This window comes from Haliotis rubra, unplaced genomic scaffold (genome assembly GCF_003918875.1).
Source record: "Haliotis rubra isolate DU_JTF1 unplaced genomic scaffold, ASM391887v1 Scf1264, whole genome shotgun sequence".
Classification (NCBI taxonomy): domain Eukaryota; kingdom Metazoa; phylum Mollusca; class Gastropoda; order Lepetellida; family Haliotidae; genus Haliotis; species Haliotis rubra.
The window spans coordinates 145,181-167,581 of NW_025765186.1; the positions used below are offsets into that span (position 1 = coordinate 145,181).

At 40.0% G+C, this 22,401-nt stretch overlaps 1 protein-coding gene across 3 annotated transcripts; it reads right to left on the minus strand.

Moving 5' to 3' along the window:
- Positions 1–21,382, minus strand: LOC124266553. 3 transcript variants are annotated; one of them, XM_046701354.1, is made up of 8 exons: positions 21,324–21,382; positions 16,683–16,967; positions 15,811–15,949; positions 14,116–14,157; positions 13,841–13,854; positions 9,904–9,939; positions 7,926–7,964; positions 1–7,712 (listed from the first exon to the last, which is right to left on the minus strand). In XM_046701354.1, exons 1-8 carry the CDS (start codon positions 21,352–21,354, stop codon positions 5,035–5,037), a joined length of 3,264 nt encoding a protein of 1,087 aa, XP_046557310.1. In that variant the 5' UTR covers positions 21,355–21,382; the 3' UTR covers positions 1–5,034. The 3 variants fall into 3 exon arrangements, with proteins under 3 accessions (XP_046557310.1, XP_046557312.1, XP_046557311.1); XM_046701356.1 differs by lacking the exons at positions 15,811–15,949; positions 16,683–16,967; positions 21,324–21,382 and adding an exon at positions 15,736–15,762; XM_046701355.1 differs by lacking the exons at positions 15,811–15,949; positions 16,683–16,967; positions 21,324–21,382 and adding an exon at positions 15,586–15,613.
- Positions 21,383–22,401: the final 1,019 nt, after the last annotated feature.

The window sequence follows — 22,401 nt, forward strand, 5'->3', positions numbered from 1 at the left end:
TGGAGAAAATTGTATTTTATTGCATAATAGTTTTAAGCTGAAGTACGTGATTTCATATAACGTGTGAAAAGGCTCAAGTGACAAACTCAGTTACATGTTGCATTTAGTACATTCAGCTGACATGTAAGTCCGTTTATTCATGATCAACAACCGAATCGTCCACACAATTCATACAGCACATTTGCAGTAAGTGCTTTACCCTTTTACCTGGATATCAGTGAATCAATAGAATTGTTCACCCACGCATCTGTGACCCCCAAAAGCAAAACAGCACCAAACCAAACTGACTGTAAATTCGTTCCTCTACACTTTTCCCACAGACTTAACATCATCTCGGCTATATTTCAGCCATAGATCGGCGAGATCATGTTTACACATGTATACAGGTGTACCCTGTTGATTGCGATGCTATATTTAAACACTATTTTAACGTACATATTATAACAAAAATACTCTAAGAACTGCTTAAAACTGTTTATAAGATACCATCGGGCAAACGGTACTACTCTAACTGCATGATACCTAGGCAGGATTCATGGCTTCACTTTATCTGCCTAATACTGGTGGTTGTACGTAACACTAGCCAACATGAACACAATGTTCAGTGATGGGTTGACTCTGTTTGTCCCCCGTGATAGTCACACTGATCATTTTACGTAGTGATAACGTGACAGGGTATGATACCCCAGCAGGTTTTATGGCTTCACTGTAGCTACGTAACACAAGCCAACATAAACAAACTGTCTAGTAGTGGGTTGGCATAAGACTCTCTTTGATCATAGTCACACTGATTATTTTACGTGGTCCGTCTTTACACAACGTGACAAAAATCACATGTCACACAGGGGATGACAAGTCACACAGGGGATGACAAGACTGTATGGATGATTAACATCCACAAACAATGCAGACACAAAAAACAGCCATTTCGGAACACATCGCCAAATTTCCTCAACACAGCATCAACTGGGACACTGTCAAAACACTTAAAAACAACAAACATGATTACACTCAACGTAAATTGACCGAGGCATTACAAATACGCAGTTTTATCCTCTCTATTAACAGGGATCAGGGCTATTACATCCCATCAGCTTACAACCACCTAGTCCACAAATAATTATCCACTCGACCCACCCTGTCTTCTCATCACCTGTCTATCTGACATCCCTCACCACTGGTTTCCCACTAATTAACCCCCCACCACCTTGGCTTCTGCCTAATAAACTTACAGTCACTAGTTGTCACGGTATTCCCACTCATCTCATTCATGTTATCTCAGTTCATCATCCTGCTATTGTAGCTCATCATCCTGCTATTGTAGCTCATCATCCTGCTATTGTAGCTCATCATCCTGCTATTGTAGCTCATCATGTAACTTTCTTTGATGCTTTGTTCCCCACCCTTGTTGTTGTTATCTCTTTATCTTGTCTTGTATATAAACTGGTGTACTCCTCCATACCCCCATATGCTTGACAACGGTATAAGAATCTATACCGAACCGTCGCCATTGTCAAAATAAAGAAGTTGATCATTAATAAAGTCTTGTCATCTCTATACCACCAACTTGTAGAATGCCACTCATACAAAGTCACACAGGGGGTTGAGTATAGGAAGAAAAACCTAAAGATTATATAAATGTTGTTCTTTACCTCTCTTCAACCGTTACACGTTTTTTAATGTATACCAAATTGTGTTTCTTGTGTGTACAGTTAAACACCGCTGTGTCGAGGCTCAAGGAAGCTAATAAAATAATGATCTGTCGTTTAGTATAACCAAACAATAACGCAGAAATGATGGAATGCGCTGGGACCATGTATTTATGTTTGACGCATTACCGTTAGACTGTTGACTGTATAATGAGTTCCAACGGTCTCAGTCATTCGTCATATCAACACAACTACTACCATAACAGTGATATAGTAATTACAAAGCAGAATCTTCGAGGCATCAGTCAGCCAGCTTGCAAACTGGCTGAAATCACCACCATCACAAAACACATCTTAAATAACCCTGCGACGAATCACGGCCAGGTTACGTTCCACGCATTCCGTCACTTCATCTGATACGTCATCACTTCATCCACATCTATTTTCATTTGCCACTCTTTAACTTTAATGATAAACACATGACTGTATGCTGCTGACACTGATAAAAGTAATAAATACGACTTCTGCTGACTGTGTGAATACATATACATCAACATTCACACTGCATAATCATACATTAATATCACTGCTACCTCCCTTTTCTTCGATTGTAAAGCGGCAAAAACTGTACAAGAATGTATTGCATGATGCCTTGGTTGGTTAATTGGTGCACACAGCTATATTCCAGCCATATGAGCGGTATCTAAATAATAGAGTTTGGACCAGACAATCCAGCCATCAACAGCACGAGCAGCAATCTTCTCAGTTGGTATACAATGACATGTGTCAACCAAGTCAGCGAGCCCGATCACCTGATCCCATTAGTCACCTCTTTCGACAAGCGTGGGTTACTGATCCCCACGGGTCTGTATTGTATGACCATTTCGAGTATTTTGTGTTCCCTCGTCACGGAGAAGGTCCAAGTTGGAATTACCACATGGCTACGATATGTAAAGCCCATTTCTGGTGTCCCCCATCGTGATAGTGATGGATGGAATGTTGCTAAAAATGACGTAAAAATTAAACTTCACTCACTCTCATCATATGTACAATACACGGGGTCACAAGTTGAAGCAAGTATTCAAGAAACATATTTACAATTGCATCACAGGCACACATTATTCATCTTGCTTGTCTGTATTCATGATGTGGATGGGTTGACTGAAATAAAGGTCGACAATTTGACATTTATGTAATGAGTGAAGGATGGAGAATGGCTACTTAACATGTGGATCACTGATTACAGCAACATCTTGACGCACATCCTGTAAGGCTGTGTCCACTCCAAACAGCGCAAAGGATAATGTCTGTGTGCTTACGCACGATCATAGGATGTTAGTTTTTTTTCAGGACAATTTCTTTTCATATTAACATTGAGCACAAATATGTAACTTTGTGCTCAGTTACGCTTTCTGTCCGTCACTACCCGTCCCGTGGTAAAGCTTTTACACTGCTGATTACTTATAATCACATGTTCCATGCTCTTAGTTTAAGAAAAAGAAGTGGGTAGGTTTTTCAAGAATTCCGAAAAAGCGTTTGTGCTTTGTACCTGCCAATTAAGATTTTTCATATTTTGTTAAAGTAAGGCCTAATTAAGAACGAAGTTTAGACCATCGTACAGCAGCAATACTACTGACACAAGTATATACGTATCCCATAGTCACAATTGTACAGTTGAGTCTGCTTTTAGCTTTTCTTATGGATGTGGCAAGGATGTTGTCGTGTCCATTTATAGTTTAAGGATACCTAATTTGAAAAGTGAAAACAGTTGGTGGCTTGTAACATATGTTACATTTGGTGGGTAGGATTTTCAAGACTTCCGTAAAAATGCTTTGTGCTTTGTACCTGCCAACCTTGTTACACAGGCGAGTATTTCATTCTTTACGTCTGTTACTACCCTTCCTGTCAGTAATGGTACAGCTTTTACAATGCTGATTATTTATGTTTAAAAGATAGAAAGTTCCATACTTTCATTTCACTCATTTTCTTCCAAGCACGTGATGATTTCTTTGTTATTCCCTCGGCGAGTTTGAGTGAGGATATCCTCTTCTGTGTCTGAGACAAGATAGAGACATCTTTGCTGTGAGGTTACGCTTTCTGTCCGCCACTATCTGTCCCGTCCGTAGTTGAGGAGCTTGTACACATGCTTGCAAGTTTTTCCAAGTATGTGATAATTTCTGTATTGTTCATCCGGCGAGCTAGAGTCAGGATGTCCTCTCCTGTGTCTGGGACCTGAGAGAGCTCTGCTTTGTGATCCACCAGCAGCTTGAGGACATCTTCATTTCCACACATAGCCGCCATCACCACCGGTGTCCAGTTATATCGACCTTGGACATTGATGTCATAGTCCGGGAGCAGGTACTCCACGCAGTGTCTGTTGCCTCCGCGACAGGCCAGGTGGAGTAATGTGTCTCCAAAATGGTCTTTCTGGACAAGATCTGGACTCCCCCGACTGTAGGTCTTCAGGAACGTTAGTTCCCCTCTTACCAGAGACTTCATCAGTTCATTCCATGGTGTCACTTTCTTATCATGTTTTCTGGCTAGTTGTTTTATGATTTGTCTGCTCCCAAGTTTAAGAGCGAGATCAAGGACATCGTCTCCTGTGTTGTCAACTATTGACAAATCTGTACCTTTATCTTTCAGGTATTTGAGTACTGCAGCTTTTCCATACAGTACTGCCGTCATGGCAGGTGTCAAGCCCATGTTGTCCTGGGTGTTGACATCAAAGCCATCAAAGATGTGTTTCAACACAGCAAGCTGCCCATGGCGACTGGCAAGATGTAGAAGAGAGTGTCCGTCTTTGTCCACCAGCGTACGGTCAGCACGGTCAGCACTACGGGACACCAGGTATTTGTAGACAGCAACGTGGCCGCCGCAGACTGCTCTCATTAAAGGAGTCTGGCCATTCTTTCCTCTGCAGTTGATGTCAAAGCTGTCAACCACTTCCTTTACAATGGCTAGATTTCCTCCTTGACAAGCAGCATGAAGAACATTATCACCCTTAGGGGTAAGCAATGATTTAGCGCCCTTTCCTGTTGCATGCAGATCATACGCCTCCTTCTTCCCACTGAGAGCTGCCATCATTAATGGTGTAAATCCATCTTCTCCAGGAACGGTTATGTCAAAATGCGGCAGGAGAAACTCAATAACTAATGTATTTCCACCCCGGCATGCAAGATGGAGAATGTTGTTGCTGTAGTCATCAATCAGTTTGAGGTCAGGATTCATTGTCATCAGAAGGTCGATCACTTCATTCTTCCCAGCCCATGCTGCAGCCATTACTGGAGTTCGGCCATTTTTTCCCCGAATGTTGACATCGAATGTTGACAGAAGTGATTGTACAATGGGAATATTTCCTCCTTCACACGCCAGGTGAAGTACTGTGTCACGGTACACATTGTTTACAGACATGGAAACCTGAATACAGTAGATGAAAAGCAGCTTTCTTTCCACACCAGGCTGCATTCATCACCGCTGTCCAGCCATATTTTCCACGACAATTTATGTCAGAACCTTCCCCTATTAAATAGTCCACAATGGAGCTTTTACCCCCCTGGCAGGACAGGTGAAGTATTGTATCTTTGTTGTCATCAAGTGTTTTGAGGTCAGCGTTCTTTGACACAAGAAGTTTGAAAACCTCAGCATTGCCTGCCCAAGCCGCCTTCATAACACCTGTTCTCCCAAGGTTTCCCTGACTGTTCAAATCAGCCTTTTGCAGTAGATCCTTCACTATGGCTCTATTTCCTCCCAGACATCCTAAATGAAATACCGAGTTGTCGTAGTCATCCCTTAGAGAGAGATCCGCCCCTTCGGACACGAGCAAGTGGAACAGAATCTCGTGTCCATTGACAACCGCATACATCACCGGCGTCAACCCATTGCCTCCACGACTGTTGATATCAAATTGTGGGAGAAGGTTCTTCACAATGGCGACATTTCCTCCGTGGCAAGCAAGATGGAGGAGATTGTTACCATGGTCATCAGTCACTTCAAGATCTGCATTCTCCTTCACCAGCAGGTCATATACATCCTTTCTTCCAGTCACTGCTGCCTTCATTCCAGGTGTCCAGCCGTGTTGTCCTGGTATGTTGATGTCAAGCTTTGAAAGTAGATTCTTTAAAATTGACGTATCGTCTGGCTCACATGCTAAATGAAGGAGGCTGTTGTTGTCATCATCTCTCACATTGATGTCAGCTTTCCGTGACACAAGAACGTCGAATATTTCCTTCTTTCCTGAAGCTGCTGCACACATTATGGGTGTCTGGCCATGTTTACCAGGAGAATTAACATCTGTCAATGAAGCCAGAGTTTCTATTAGGGGAAATTTTCCCCACTCACATGCCAGATGAAGAGCCGTTTTGATGATGGAAGCTGGTAAACCTTTGTGTTTCAGAAAAACCTCCAATACATCCTTCTTCCAAGCGAACACTGCACGCGTGACTGGTGTCCAGCCGTCTGCTCCCCGACTGTAGATATCACATTTCAGGTCATTCAGCAGGTAATCTACAACTGAAGCTGTCCTGTATTCACTAGCTACATGTAGCAAGCTGTCTTTGTTGGCGCCACTTAGTTTTGCAGCATCTGTATGACCCATGAGATATTCTATACTTTCCTTCTGTCCAGAGACAACTGCATGTATAACAGGTGTCCAGCCATTCAAACCAGGCCTATTGATGTCACAGTGGGGAAGGAGCGTTTTCATAATTGATTTGTTCCAAGTGAAGCAGGCGTAACAGAAAATGTTGTGCTTGGCATAATCTGACAGAAAAGTTGTATTGTTGATCATTTGAGATAATCTGTCAGCTACTTCTGTTCTTTTCCATATAGGGTACATAATGTATTTGTTTAAAGCTCCACCATTGACAAGAAAGTGAACCATCCTGTCCACCAGTGTTCCACTGTATGCGTCTGAGAAAGGAATGATTAGATGGTGTTCATTGACAGGAATTATCATGTCGATTTGCGGATCCTGCACATGTTTCATGAGAAACTGGATGCTGAAATGTTCACGAACAAATTCAGGTTCAGTGCTGTATAAGACTGAAACACAGACATCATAAATCACAGAATGGGAAAATGTTGTTATGTTTCCTTCAGTCAACAATGAACCACAAAGACTCCTGACAGCTTTAGCTACACTATGGTTGGTTGATGTTGGCACAAGAGTCAGCACTGCCTGGAGGTGAGTCTCTAGGCCTGGGTCAGATTCTGTCTCCAACTGACCAATGTTCAGCTGCCCGTCACACAGGAGCACCAGGATCAGAGCAGCTGACTGGTCATCCCGCCGACTGATGATCTCCTGAAATTCATCATTTAGTGTCGATACAGGATTAACCAAGATGTTTTTATGATTCTCATGAAAGGCAGCATAACTAGATAAAAGCCTGCATACTAGAGGAAATCCAATAGCGTGTTTTTCGCTTGCAGTAAGTCCGATCGCATCGACTTTTGCTTTATATTTGTAATGGGATTTGTGTTTCAGCCATATTTTATTCTTCTCCTCATCTGTGCAGGACAATGACTTTGTTTTGGTCAAGTCTGCTATTGTACAACTGTTGAAAAACCTGAATGTCTGGCCTTCCAGTTTTGACATTGCACGTTCTAGGATGGTGGATTCTGAGGTGAATATGAGATACATGTTTGACTGGTTGTCTCTCCTTCCTTTCTCTCCCGACTCCTGTTGGTAACTCTCATATCGCCCTTCAGGCAAATTCTTACACTGTGTTAGATGCATATGGAGCTCATACAGAAGATGCGTTAGACGAAGCACATCCAAATATGGCCCGGCCATCCGAAATATGTCATCAAATATCAGACATACGTCTTTGCCATCGCCCTGCCAGTCAGATAGCTGCACGTTATCAAGATCCTCAACCAGTACCAGCTCAAACCCCTGTCTCCTGTATTCAGCTCCCAACATCAGGGCCATGGATGTTTTACCTGCTCCAGGAGCTCCACTGATTGTCACATGATGGAACGTATCCAGCATCTCTCCCACTTTCTTGAAGCTTTCAGTTTCCACAAACAGGGTTCTTGTGTTGTTTATCTTTTGCCCCAATGGATCTGCACGGAAAGAGAAATAAATGCATTTGAGAGGTAAAAGCAAGGCAATGAATAAGCGAGATTATCATTAAGTAATTATTTGTATTGCTACTTTATTTGCCATGCAAGTGATTTGTCCATGTTTCTTTCACATCCATGCAAATATATTTCATTTGATTTAAACATATGCGTGTTGTTCAAGAATTGTCATCAATCATAGTTTTCCATATATACCTGATTCTGGGTTATGTTGAGCCACACCAAGCACCGGTCCTGATCAAAGAAATAAGACCTATTAGCAAAATCTCAATAAACATGTCATGCATAATTCATATTCTTGGAAGGAAGCATTGCGGAGAAAGAGTGAAACAAATGAAATCTAGAGAACACTGACAGGAAAGGTACATTCTAGAACCAGTTTTCAGTACATTTCTGATATATTCTTCGTTATTATACCGTCTACAAGTCATAAGGTGTTCAAATCGCAATTTGGCTAACACTTGCCGAAATGGCTAACCCAAGTACATTCGCTCAATTCAAGGGGGTAGGGGATTCTTGATTTTTACTACGACCAAGACAAAATGACGTGAATAAAGTCATGCATTAACAATTAACGCTAACGATGATACGCTATTCAGTAAAATTTCATTTACGTTTAACCAAGAATATCTTATTGTGTTCATTTTTTAGAAAACAAGGAAAGAATACATTATTCACTGAACTATTGTCATGGGAGTTCAGGAAACACCTGGACAACCTCAGCCCAGACAGCTTGTATCGTATGACTGACTTGGGACTAGTTATATGTATTAACACACAGAACATCGGTGAATACACGGTGCCATTTAGAAAGTGTTCATATGTGACATACGTTATAACTGGTATTATATTTTCTTTGTAAAGTACAGATTATTGTATATTTTCTGGGTTGAGTCCCATCCGGGATTCGAACCCTCACCCTCAGAGTCAGAGTTCATCAAATCACAAAGTCAGCCATCCAAATCACTCAGCCATCGCGGCTTGGAAGTGGAAGAGTCCCAAATATAACACATGCTACAGAATATCGATTATTATTCAATATTATTAACTGTTTACCAAACAATTACTTTTACGGAAAATTAAGACCAAAAAAACCTTTGGAAAACATTCGTCTGCTAGTTGAACAAACACTATATACACATATCATGGACAGATGATTCGGTGCTACAGTGGGCTGACTAGTGGACATGTCAGAAAGAAGGTCAGGTGAGGTGAAACTGGGTTTAACGGCGTACTTGAGAATATTCGCTCATATGACGACGTGCATGCGTGTGTATGTGTGACTCCTTGTACTAGCCCAGACTGAAGCTGGTTTTATAGTGCTAGCCCACTGAGATACCATGCTGCAGTGAAACATGAATACCCTACTCAGACACATTATACTGACTCCGAGCCGACCAGTCCCTGTTGCACCCTTTAATGCCGAGCGCCAGACAGGGACCAACAAGTACCATATTTTAACTTCTTTTGGTATGTACCCGTGAAGATCCGGGTTAGAATGAACCCTCAGTAACCCATGCTTGTCGTAAAAGGCGACTAACGGGATCGGGTGGTCAGGCTCGCTGACTTGGTTGACACATGTCACTGGTTCCCAATTAAGCAGATCAATGTTCATCACTGGATTGTCTGGTCCAGACTCGATTATTTACAGACCGCCGCCATATAGCTGGAGTATTGCTGAGTGCGGAGTAAAACTAAACTCACTCACTCACTCTTTTGGTATGAACCCGCGACCTTCCGCTCTCCGGGTGGACGCTCTAACCATTGCACCACGGAGGCGGTCAGAAAGAAGGCTTTAACCGAGTCTGTGTACATTGTCCACTAAACTAGTGTCATGCAAAAGCCTGTTTCGTATGAATGATTTGGGACTGCTTTTGTATCTAAATAGACAGAGTATCTATCATTGTTTACGGTTTACCGAACAATCAATCACTTTTATAGGAACTTAACAATTTGGTAACCATCCATTAGTTAGAAGAACCAACAATATATCCAAATATCATGGACAGGTGATTCAATGTTGTGAGAAGAACGCCTGAATAAAGTTGATGTTTTTTGTTTTCTCAATCACCCCTTTTACACCAAGTTTTACAACATCAAATACACCAGGAAAGTGATGTAAGTCACAGGAAAGTATGGAATTAAACGTAAACTGACGGTAGTTTGTACTCACTGGCAGCTTCTGCCCCAAACTTGTCCATCAAGGGAACTGAAAATAAAGAACACCATATTAGATGAAATAACGTCAATATGTTATTGAGTCGATACACGATAAACAGCATTTATTATATTCTCAAGGGTGAAATACTGTAAATATTGGTGAAAATAAAAATGGAACACATGATGTTTATCTCCTAATTTGACAACATTAACAAAATAACCTCTATGGAATTATCTTGTATAACTGGTTCTAGCACATACATGGACAGGGGGACTTAAAATGATCAGTATTATATACAATTGTCATCTCCCAGCAAGAGGAGAATGGGAAAAAAATATAGAATTACCATAGAAAAAATATAATTGAAAATGTTTTTCACCCATTATATGATATATTATCTATACCTGAAATATTAAAATCCAGTCACTCGCTGCTAGTCTTTAAAATGATGTTTGACACAGATCGAATCGTTTTCTCTCGGAAGCATTATTAATGATCCATTCACAGCTATTTCTCCCTTAACGCCCTGGGCGCCACAAGGACATATATGTCCCTTCAACCCTCACTTTGAAGTCCAATAAAAATCAAAATATCCCACGTACACAAATATACTTCACAGTTTCGAATTCTGCGGGAAATGTCCTGTTTCTTGATACCACCCACTATTATTTTAGACAAATAACAAGTGTTGAAAATGACCTTCCAAAATATTCATATTCGATTAAAACATATTCTGATGACAGGATATCAAACTCTAACTATATTTATACGAAAGTTGTTTAAAGATATATAAACCATGCCATGTCTTGATTTGGACAAATCTTACACCCATATTCTAATATATAGTTCCCTATATAAAACAGAAGCTATCTTTTTGCATCTTTCAATGCATTCTTATGAAGAGAAATAGCTACATAATCATGAACAAGGAAAATTCTCATCCTAAACAAAATATTCGGGTGTTGTGAAATATAATTTTTCATTTACGATAAATGATGCCAAACAGGTGCGCATGTTACTCACAATAACATACACAGTCAAGCCGTCTAATTGTTGATATATTCAGGACACTATTTAAATGGAAAGATCAGTCATTTTATGCTTTGTCTAAAGAGTGTTAAATTCTGACATAGAAGCCGAGACCCTTTATACAATTAATGGAAATTATGTGAGATATGTACTAATCAGCATATCAATGTCGTCTTTTTTCCGACGTCGCAAAATGCATAAAACAAGAAATGACGTCAACTAAAATGTTGAATTATTTTCGGCAATTTCATTACATTTGAAGATATGGCTAGTATTCTAATAATAACGATGCAAAATTAGTCAAAATACATCTACATAAACAGGTGAATATGGGAGTTTAAAAACTGCCTTTTATATCGGATAGGGCCATCCAAATCGCTATTGCACGCTTTCACATGTAATACGTTGTCATCTTTTCTTATAAATTGTGAAACTACCAACGCGTATCCGCTCACATTGGGGCAACTTTGAATTGGAATAGTTCGGTTCACCGGAAACAAAAAATAACGAAAATATAGCGTCCGTATTCACAACAAATTCTCTCCATGCCAACTGAGTTACACTGACCTAGTGTTAAGCATAACGGAGTTATGCCCCCTTATCATTATACATGTATGACCTCTCTGTCGTCGTTTGACGTCATAGAAGAAAATCCATTTTTGACATTTATTTCGAGTCATTTTTAATGTTGAGCGTATAAGGTTATGCATAACCACATACACCCAATTCATATACACTTATGTCGTTCAGATATCAGGCTGCATTTTCGTCGCTCACACCTTCCGTGAAGATGCCAAATTGAAAAATGCGTAGCACAGTGCTTTTATCGGTGCGCGATAAAAAGCGGAGAAATTTACTGTTTTTTAACGCATAACACAGTCTTGGACAACATGTAGCTGTGTTTATTTCTCAAAACGCCGAGGTAGTTGCACTTACATTTATACCAAAGGATAGGAAATTTAATATTCTACATTTCTGTGTAATGTATTAGCCGTACGTAGATCTTGCACAACGTTCACTTTTCAAACCGTATGAAAATGTGCGCCTGAAAAAACACTCGGTATCCGGGGGTTAAAGGTAAATAAAGGTCAAGCTGATATTTTAATTTTACGAGGGGGGATGGAAAACTGTATTTTTCATTTTTTATATTACACCGGGGAAATACTTCCACAACGGTGGGGAAAACACATCCATGATTTGTTTTATGATTTCATGTCAGGCGGGGAGAAGGAACCACAGAAATACTTTGTGACGAACTAATACTTCCGAAACCTCAAACCTATGAATCTTGTCCCAACCTTCATACCTATCCTGAGTAATGCTGAGATATACACTCCATATTATCTGAGGATATTAAGCATAATCTGTAGGTGAACAAAAGAAACTTGACATAGCAACAATTTGAACTTTAGGAAAATATTTGACACAAACCAGTCCATGCTGAATCACAACATGGGATAAATGGTTGCCGAAGACAAAACGTTTAATAAAAGAAACTTTGATAAAAAATGTTGAAACTACACTCACGTTTGTAGTGAATCGCTAAGACGCACCAGCACGAACATGAGCTGAAGCCTATGACTGTATGCTTTAAAAAGCTACATCAATGGTACTCCACATGCATTGTCCTAAGCCACTATAGACGACGAAAGAATGCCAAGGTTGACAGAAGCTCAACGACACAACGCCATCGGCCGTTTGCATAGACGGGCATCGTAGCATGAGGTGGCAAGGAACTTCGACGTGTCCAGACAGACCATCTCAAACCTATGGATCCGATACAAAAATACCGGAGGAGTTAATGACAGACCCAGGTCAGGTCGACCTAGAGTTACCACCACCTCCCAGTATCGGAACATCTGGTGAGACATCCTCGTTCACGCACCACCACCGTAATATCCATAAAATCCAAATCCCTGGAATGCGCCGAATCTTCGGCCAGATAGTGTGCAGTCGGCTATGGGTAGCAGGACTTTTTGCGAGAAGACCAGTTCGACGTAATGTCTTGGCACAAGGTCAGCGGGCTGAACGTCTACAATGGTGCAGACAACGAGTGGAATGGCCGCATGCAGGATGCAGGACACTTTTGTTCTCAGATGAATCTCGATTTCTTCTCAGACGTTCACAGGTATACCGACGTTGGAACGAACGTAACGCCGATAACTGTGTGCAGCAGTTCGAAAGATTTGGTGGTGGAAGTGTCATGGTTTGGCAGGTATCCATCATAATGGCCGGACAGCTCTTGTGCACGTGGCTGCTGCATTGAATGGGGTTCGTTATAGAAACGGGATTTTGCACCGTCACGTCATTCCCTTCATCAACGTCAACGGTGGATGTTTCCAGCATGATAACGCTCGACCTCACGTTGCACGTGTTTGCCTGGACTTCCTCCAGCAAAACAACATTCAGGTGTTACCATGGGCTTCTCGGTCACCCGATTTGTCCACATTGAACATCCATAGGGTACTCTTGACCGACGCTTGTGCCAATGTAATCCGCCACGTCAGACACTACAAGAACTGCACTTCAGCAAGAGTATCAAGGCATTCCTCAAGACAGCGACTGGCATCGCCTTTGTTCTATGGCCGTCGCTGCCAAGCAGTGATCGATGTTCATGGTGGTTACCCCAGATACTGACATTTCACTCTCACCAAGTGGCTTTAATAGCCCTCTGTTGTTTTACCAAACACTTTCTGGAAAATCATGTTTTAAAAATTTGTAAAGTGATTATTTTTCTGTAACTGAGCAATGATGTCATGTATGAATCAATTATATGCACTCAGCAAATAAACTCCAAAGCAGCATGTCTAGTTTCTTGTTTGGAAGAGTATATGTTAAATATCAGTTAGGGAAGGCAAAGTCAAGGGAGGACGCAAATAACACTACACCAGTCATATTCCAGCTTCACTGACATACTTACCTTCTTCTTGAAACCTGCAAGTAGAAAAGTTGACAATCACAATGGGTCGATGATTTCTATTTTGGTATGCTTAAATCAGTGAAATGAATTGTCAAGTTTAAATTGTTTCTACTGCTTCCACTATGCAGGAGCTGTATTCTGTATGCTATGTCAGACAGTTTATGATATGTCAGACAGTTTATGTTCACATTGAAGTAAAAACATTAGAGGTCTGTTACTGATAAAGTCTTGGGAAAGATGACACGATGTTGCATAATCGTTTCTTATTATATTACCTGCTCTCAATGTTGGCTTTTCTTCTCCTCTTCCTTTTTCGTCTGCAAAGAAGCACAAATACTAGAACCTTTTCAAATTCAATATTGAACGGTATTTGATTATATTTGAATATTTAAGTATGTTTTTTTCGTTTTCAGTATTTATTAAAGATCAGATATGGAACATATCTCCTTTATTGATGGAACTTGTAGCTATGGTTGTAGTGAAAACCATGAAGAGTTACACCATTGCTGGTTCCCATTATAAACACGTAGTTGTGTCAGCGGTACACTTACACCATGCAGATCTCCACTATGACCAGACAGAGTATGATGAATGAGTAGTTGTGTCAGCGGTACAGGTACACCATGTAGACCACCACAGCCACTATGACCAGACAGAGTATGATGAATGAGTAGTTGTGTCAGTGGTACACTTACACCATGCAGACCACCACAGCCACTATGACCAGACAGATTATGATGAATGAGTAGTTGTGTCAGCTGTACACTTACACCATGCAGACCACCACAGTCACTATGACCAGACAGATTATGAAGAATGAGTAGTTGTATCAGCTGTATACTTACACCATGCAGACCACCACAGCCACTATGACCAGACAGAGTATGATGAATGAGTAGTTGTGTCACCGATACACTTACACCATGCAGACCACCTCAGCCACTATGACCAGACAGAGTACGATGAATGAGTAGTTGTGTCAGTGGTACACTTACACCATGCAGACCACTACAGCCACTATGACCAGACAGAGTAGGATGAATGAGTAGTTGTGTCAGCGTTACACTTACACCATGCAGACCACCACAACCACTATGACCAGACAGAGTAGGATGAATGAGTAGTTGTGTCAGCTGTACACTTACACTATGCAGACCACCACAGTCACTATGACCAGACAGAGTATGAAGAATGAGTAGTTGTATCAGCTGTATACTTACACCATGCAGACCACCACAGCCACTATGACCAGACAGAGTAGGATGAATGAGTAGTTGTGTCAGCTGCACACTTACACCATGAAGCCCACCACAGCCACTATGACCAGACAGAGTATGATGAATGAGTAGTTGTGTCAGTTGTACACTTACACCATGTAGACCACCACAACCACTATGACCAGACAGAGTAGGATGAATGAGTAGTTGTGTCAGCTGTACACTTACACCATGCAGACCACCACAGCCACTATGCCCAGACAGAGTATGATGAATGAGTAGTTCGGTCAGCTGTACACTTACACCATGCAGACCACCACAGCCACTATGACCAGACAGAGTATGATGAATGAGTAGTTGTGTCGGCTGTACACTTACACCATGCAGACCACCAAAGACACTATGACCAGACAGAGTATGATGAATGAGTAGTTGTGTCAGCTATACACTTATACCATGCAGACCACCACAGCCACTATGTCCAGACAGAGTGTGATGAATGAGTAGTTGTGTCAGTGGTACACTTACACCATGCAGACCACCACAGCCACTATGACCAGACAGAGGATGATGAATGAGTAGTTGCGTCACCGATACACTTACACCATGCAGATCACCACAGCCACTATGACCAGACAGAGTATGATGAATGAGTAGTTGTGTCAGCTGTACACTTACACCATGTAGACCACCACAGCCACTATGACCAGAGAGAGTATGACGAATGAGTAGTTGTGTCAGTTGTACACTTACACCATGTAGACAGCCACTATGACCAGACAGAGGATGATGACGACGACGATAGGAACGATAATCACTGCGAGATCTGCTGCAGGCTCGACGGGAGACGCCTCTGTTGTTGGTAACGTTGTATGTGTCGTCACCACTGTTTCTTTAACGCAAGCAAAATCAAGATGAAATTAGTTTGGCGAACAAGGACGAGTTTGTGAATGGTGGGTGGTAGGACATGCTTAATATCCCTTTCTCCAACACCTGCTAACATCACTGGTTTATTCCTGTAATTTCACAGCCATTTTTCCTTTACACCAACAGTTTCTGAGAATAGTTAAGGCTTGTTATTGTTTTGCTAAGGCGTTCTATGTTGAACATACAAAGATACATGGTAAATTCAGATCTATACAACGGACACTACTTTTATTAGAGATGTCTTGTGAATGTGGAAAAGGTTTTTCGTTTTTATTTATGTATGCTTTCTCGATGTCCTTTAGTTGGCACTGATTTTTGACTAATGTTCTGAACTTTTAAAGAGGGATTATGTAACTGTTTCCACATTTCTAAACAGGGCCCTACTAATGTTCGGAATACGTTTTTCCTTATATTTTTCACGTGACACTATCCATGTTACAAATGGTTGTTTTCTCTGAGGTTGCCAAAACTTAATTCCTGGGGATTTGATGACACGTATGGTATAAATAATGTGTCTCCATGATCTCTGTTCTACCAAACGTCATGTATTCTGGCCTGATTTAACATACGCACTACATTCATCTGACGCGTATTTCCAGCTTTATCAAAAGTTATTTCTTGAAATAAATACGTATGTCTATTAGCAATTGCAATATTTGCTGGCTTAAGATACAATATCGTCCAAAGATCTAACATACCTAATGTCACATTGCAGAACTCCCCTTTGTAGTTCCCATGGCAACCTAACGTACAATGTCCATCTCCAATATTGCAGGTTTCGTTTAAACAGCCTCTGCTGCAGGATATATTACACTGGTCGCCATGGTAACCACGAACACATCCCTCAGAACATTCCCCAGTGTACTGATTGCAGTGTGTGAGGTTTTTCTGTTGGGCAGTTGCACAGTTGGAGGGGCAGGGCCTGTCGCAGTTCTCGCCATATACTCCATAGTCGCAGTCCTCAACGCCATGAGCTTGTGATGCTGGAATGGAATTATGCCATATTGAAACAGGAAAAAACAAAAATCGAACATAACCTTAAATTGAAAAAGGTAATATAACACATATGCCCATTGTAATTGATATTCTAAGATGCCTAGCGGTTAGAGCAGTCGAAAAACAACAACATTATCAGACAATTTAGGGATAGTTTTTTGATGACGTAACAATTGAATGACGTTATCCCGTCATTGTGCCATTCTAGTGTGCCTCCTCGTAATCGAACAAGTTCACATTACGTCACAATGTAAGCGACGTCACGATGCATGTCAGTTGTCATCGCCTCGTACGGCATCCTACAGTAAACTACTCCGTTGTATCCCGTTTCTTGGTTTGCAGTTGCTTCACGCAGCTAACATCACTGGTGGAAAGATTACGTTTATGTTTTACAACGGTTAAAATGTTTCAATTCGACTCACGCGTTTTCAGCGACAAGGTAACGTTCGCAATGTTTGCATTCCCACAATGCAATCGTGGAATGTCGCTTGACTACTCAGCTTTATCTGGATGTACTGATCTAAACTTACGTTGGTAGTGGAAATGCGACGTTCATATTGCCTCATATGGTTTACGTTAATGGCAGATGTAATTAAAATAAATCAGAGAAGATATTTAATCCGAACTTAAACCGTCATCAAACTGTTATCATTTTTTTTTCTGGTAACGTTTGTTTTAACGTAGGGGGTCAGACACATCACTAGAACAGCACGCAAGTTAGCCCTGTGCGAGGATTCTTAATTTAGGTCACCGACACCGTCGCTTGTTTTCTGCCTTAAATTAATCGTAATTATGCTTAGAAAGTATGACATTTGGCATCTTAGAAAGGAAATACAGTTCGCTCTACCACCATGTATAGTGTCATAAAGCACACTTTAGCCCTGAACTATTATAACGTTAACCCCCTGGCTGCCACAGGGACATATATGTCCTTCCCCTTCAACCCTCAATTTGAAGTCGAATAAAAAATCAAAATATCCCACGCACACAAATACACTTCACAGTTTCGAATTCTGCGGGAAATTCCCTGTTTCTTGATACCATCCACTATTATTTTAAACAAAGCTAAAGTGCTGAAAATGACCTTACAAAATAGGCTTCATCGAAAATGGCGACATTTTTTACACAGTATGAAATCGCGATTCACAGCGTTATTTGCTGTATGTTTTGAAATGTGAAAATCGGATAATTACTGTGAGTATTGAATTTCAAAAATAACATATTTATGATCACTGATATCAGTTTTACATGAAATCGCTAATTATAATTCTGAAACGTTGCCGATGAATCTAGAATCGGTTGGGATGTTTTCGAAAATGCACTTACACGAACGCCGTAGAGCGCTTTCCGACATATTGGATAGTGTTTACAAAATCACGTTTCGCGAAGGCCGGTATTGAGACGCCTATTACATCACGTATATTTCATATTCAGCTTCGACAAATGCATCACTGAATTCCCCATACATTTAAGAATCAATTTGAAACTGGTCTGTGTCACCAATAATAACTGTCTAGATAAAATGAGACGAAACATATTGGGTGTGAAAACGAACGCTGTGCTTGAAAGACTGCGTTTGTGTGAAATGTAAACAAAGACAAATTCCGATTTTACACTGCGTAGCATTTTCTGAAATTTTTCAACATTCATCCGTCTATTCATTGCTTGCAATGGCTCAATACCTTTAGAATATACATGGAAAGAGTATCGTAGCAAGAAATAGGAAATTATAAATAGATACAATGCAATGATTTGATAATTCATAAGAAATTGTCAAAGTTTCCGTGCAGCGTGACGCCATGACTGACGCCAAATCACGTAGAACGACAACGGTAATTATCTGCATTTCTGTCCTTTTCTCTTACGTATAGTGAAAAAAGATAAAAACACATAACAATACACAGATAGTCAGAATCATTCTGATTACTTACATCTCATATTTATGTACAAACGATCCCTGAATCAGTGGATGGGTCCTCGCAAAATCCTGTGTACTCTTGTCAGCAAAGCCGCCATTTTGTAAGAAATCGGTCAGCGGTAGTGATGTCATACGTCAACATTGTTGTACATATCAGGCAATTTCTGAGGTGAAGGTCGGTTGAACAAGAGTAAACACAATCGCCATATCCTTCCGATTACACTGTCAGTATTGTGATGTATATTTTGCGCATAGTTCGGATACTTTTTCATGAAACAGACTTCAGTATCTACATTTAGCCTTGTTCAATATCATATCATACATGCATGCATATAGGGTTTACGGTGTTTTATTCTTTGAAAGTTTTTGATTGTTTGAATCATATTTACATAAGAAATTGACATATTTATTGCAATACACCATATTTTAAACCTTTACACAAGTGTTAGAAGATCAAACGTAGCCATAACTGCAATTACTTTAGTTCCTATGATGTACAATATTCAATTTATTTGGACTAATATTGCAATTTCATATGAACAGGTTAATGAACGGTGATATGATTCAACCTTATACGCAAAACTGATAATATTAATGACAATTATTTATATATGGTATGAAATGTACATGCACACATATTTAAAGGAATTGTCTTGTTCATTGCATAATTTTGTGTCGTTTTATAGACAAAAGAATGATGCATATAGATCGGCAAGGTGCGCGTTTGTTGGCAACGTTTTTTGATTCTCTATCATTGTTTTCGATAATATTCATATTCGATTAAATAATATTGTGATGACAGGATATCAAACTCTAACTACTTATAGGAAAATTGTTGAAAAATATATATACCATCTCATGTGTTAATTCGGACAAATCTTATATCCATATTCTAATATATAGTTCCATATATCAAAAGCTATCTTTATGCATCTTTCATTGCATACGTATGAAGAGAAATAGCTTCATAATCATAAACAAACAAAATTCTTATCCCAAACAAAATGTTCGGGTGTTGTGAAATATTATTTTTATTTACGTTAAATTGATGCCAAACAGGTGCGCGTGTTGGTCACAATAAGATACGCTGTCAAACTGTCTAATTGTTGATATATTCAGGACACTATCTAAATGGAAAAATCAGTCATTTTATGTTTTGTCTAAAGAGTGTTAAATTCTGACATAGAAGTCTAGACCTTTTCTACAATGAATGGCAATTAAGTGAGATATATACTAATCAGCATACCAATGTCGTCGTTTTCCGACGTCGCAAAATGCATAAAACAAGCGATGACGTCAAGTAAAATGTTGTATTATTTTCAGCAATTTCGTTACATTTGAAGATATGGCTAGTACTCTGGTAATAACGATGCAAAATTAGTCAAATTACATCTACACAAACAGGAGAATATGGGAATCTAAGAACTAACTTATATATCGGATAGGGCCATTCAAATCGCTATTACGTGCTTTCAAATGTAATACGTTGTCATCTTTTCTTATAAATTGTGAAACTATCAAAGCGCATCCGTTCTCATCGGGGAACTTTGAATTGGAATAGTGAGGTTCACCATGAATATAAAATAACGAAAATATAGCGTCCGTATCCACAACACATTTTCTCCAAGTGATCTGAGTTACATTGACCTAGTGTTACGCATAACGGAGTTATGCCCCCTTATCATTATACGTGTATGACCTCTCTTTCGTCGTTTGACGTCATAGAAGAAAATACATTTTTGACATTTATTGCGAGTCATTTTTAATGTTGAGCGTATAACGCTATGCACAAGCACATAAACCCAATTCATATACACTTATGTCGTTCAGATATCAGGCTGTATTTTCTTCGCTCACACTTTCCGTAAAGATGCCCCATTAAAAAATTTGTAGCACAGTGCTTTTATCGGTGCGCGATAAAAAGCGGAGAAATTTACTGTTTTTTAACGCATAACAAAAATTTGGACAACATTTAGCAAGGTTTATTTCACAAACCGCCAAGGAAGTTGCACTTATATTTATACCAACGGATAGGAAATTTAATATTCTACATTTCTGTGTAATTTTATAGCCTTACGTAGATCCAGGACCACGCGAGAGCAATTCTCGCACAACGTTCACTTTTCAAACTGTATGAAAATGTGCGCCTGAAAAAAAATTCGGCAGCCAGGGGGTTAAAGCACTCGGACGCCAGCGTCCTCGTACTCTAACTATAATAGTTCAGGGCGAAAGTGTTTTATTACACTATACATGGTGGTAGAGCGAACTGTATTTCTTAAGCCAGTCTGAGTTTGGAATACTGCCCCACAGAGAAAGTCATTTATCAGCAGATGATACCATTCATATAACTTTCCTACAATTTTGTCATTGAGATCATGGTACTGCTACACTACTCTTGGTTCTAAACCAGTGTACATGAACTCACCAAGCAATAGTAGAACTGTTTGCAGCCACATCACTGAGAGCTCTCTAGCGGGTACTTTACCTGCTAGAACATGAACAATTAACACAAACTTCAAAACCATGGAACTATGAAGTCAACAACATTTAAGCTATGCTATAAATCTGGAAATAAGCGTGTCTTGACCACACAATCCAGTTCAATTCATTTATTCGGTATTTTGTCCATGTGGCCCAAAGTACAATTGATTGTGACGACATAGCCATAGCAGGTGACAGCAAGAACTTATGTACATCTTCATGATAAGGAAAACACGTTTCATGAAAATTGCGACAGAAATGCGACATTTGTAATTGATAATATGCGACATTTGTAATTGATAATATGCGACATTTGTAATTGACAATATGCGACATTTGTAATTGATAATATGCGACATTTGTAATTGATAATATGTAAATATTTTGTTCGGAGATCCGCATACCTTTCACATACAAGTAATACATGGTACTCATCTTCAAGATCTCCTAGATTACAACTTGTGCATTCAGCAATGTTTTCATTAGTAGATTTGTAGCAGCCATAAAATTTCCGAGTCCCGTGCTGGGATTCGAACCACGGACCTTCTGATCCGAAGTCGGACGCCTTGTCCTCATGACCAAAGACGTTAACCCCGTCAGCAAGCTGACAAGGTAAGGATGTTATCTATGGGATGACTCCACGCCCTGCTACATAATTGTTTTGTCTCAGTAGATTTACTTTAAACGAATGCAATGCAATACGTAGTTTACAGAATGCACGAATGAAGGTCTTGTCACTTAGTGCTTTCAGGCTTTCAGTTCAGGCTGTTGTGATAATTTGAAAGTCGAGTAATTCTTTTACAATATGGATATGCAAAGTGGTAATGCCAGTCCTGGGAATATATATCACGGACGCTTTGTGTAAAAGTACTGATAAACATGTGCATGTTTCCTGCATCTTGCGTTATCCAAGCATATGAACAACCTGTTGTGAAAAGTAAGTGACGGACATCTGACACCCATGTATGTTTACCATTTTCATCAAGTTTTTAGGCATAAATAACGCTGGTGAGGATGGTGGT

Coding starts and splice junctions, on each gene's coding strand:
- LOC124266553 (XM_046701354.1), bottom strand. CDS start 21,354: ATGTGGCTGCAAACAGTTCTACTATTGCTTG. Junction 15,950..16,682: donor GTTCTGCAATGTGACATTAG/GTATGTTAGATC, acceptor CTTGCGTTAAAG/AAACAGTGGTGACGACACAT. Junction 14,158..15,810: donor ATAGTGGCTGTCTACATGGT/GTAAGTGTACAA, acceptor GCTTCTTTGCAG/ACGAAAAAGGAAGAGGAGAA.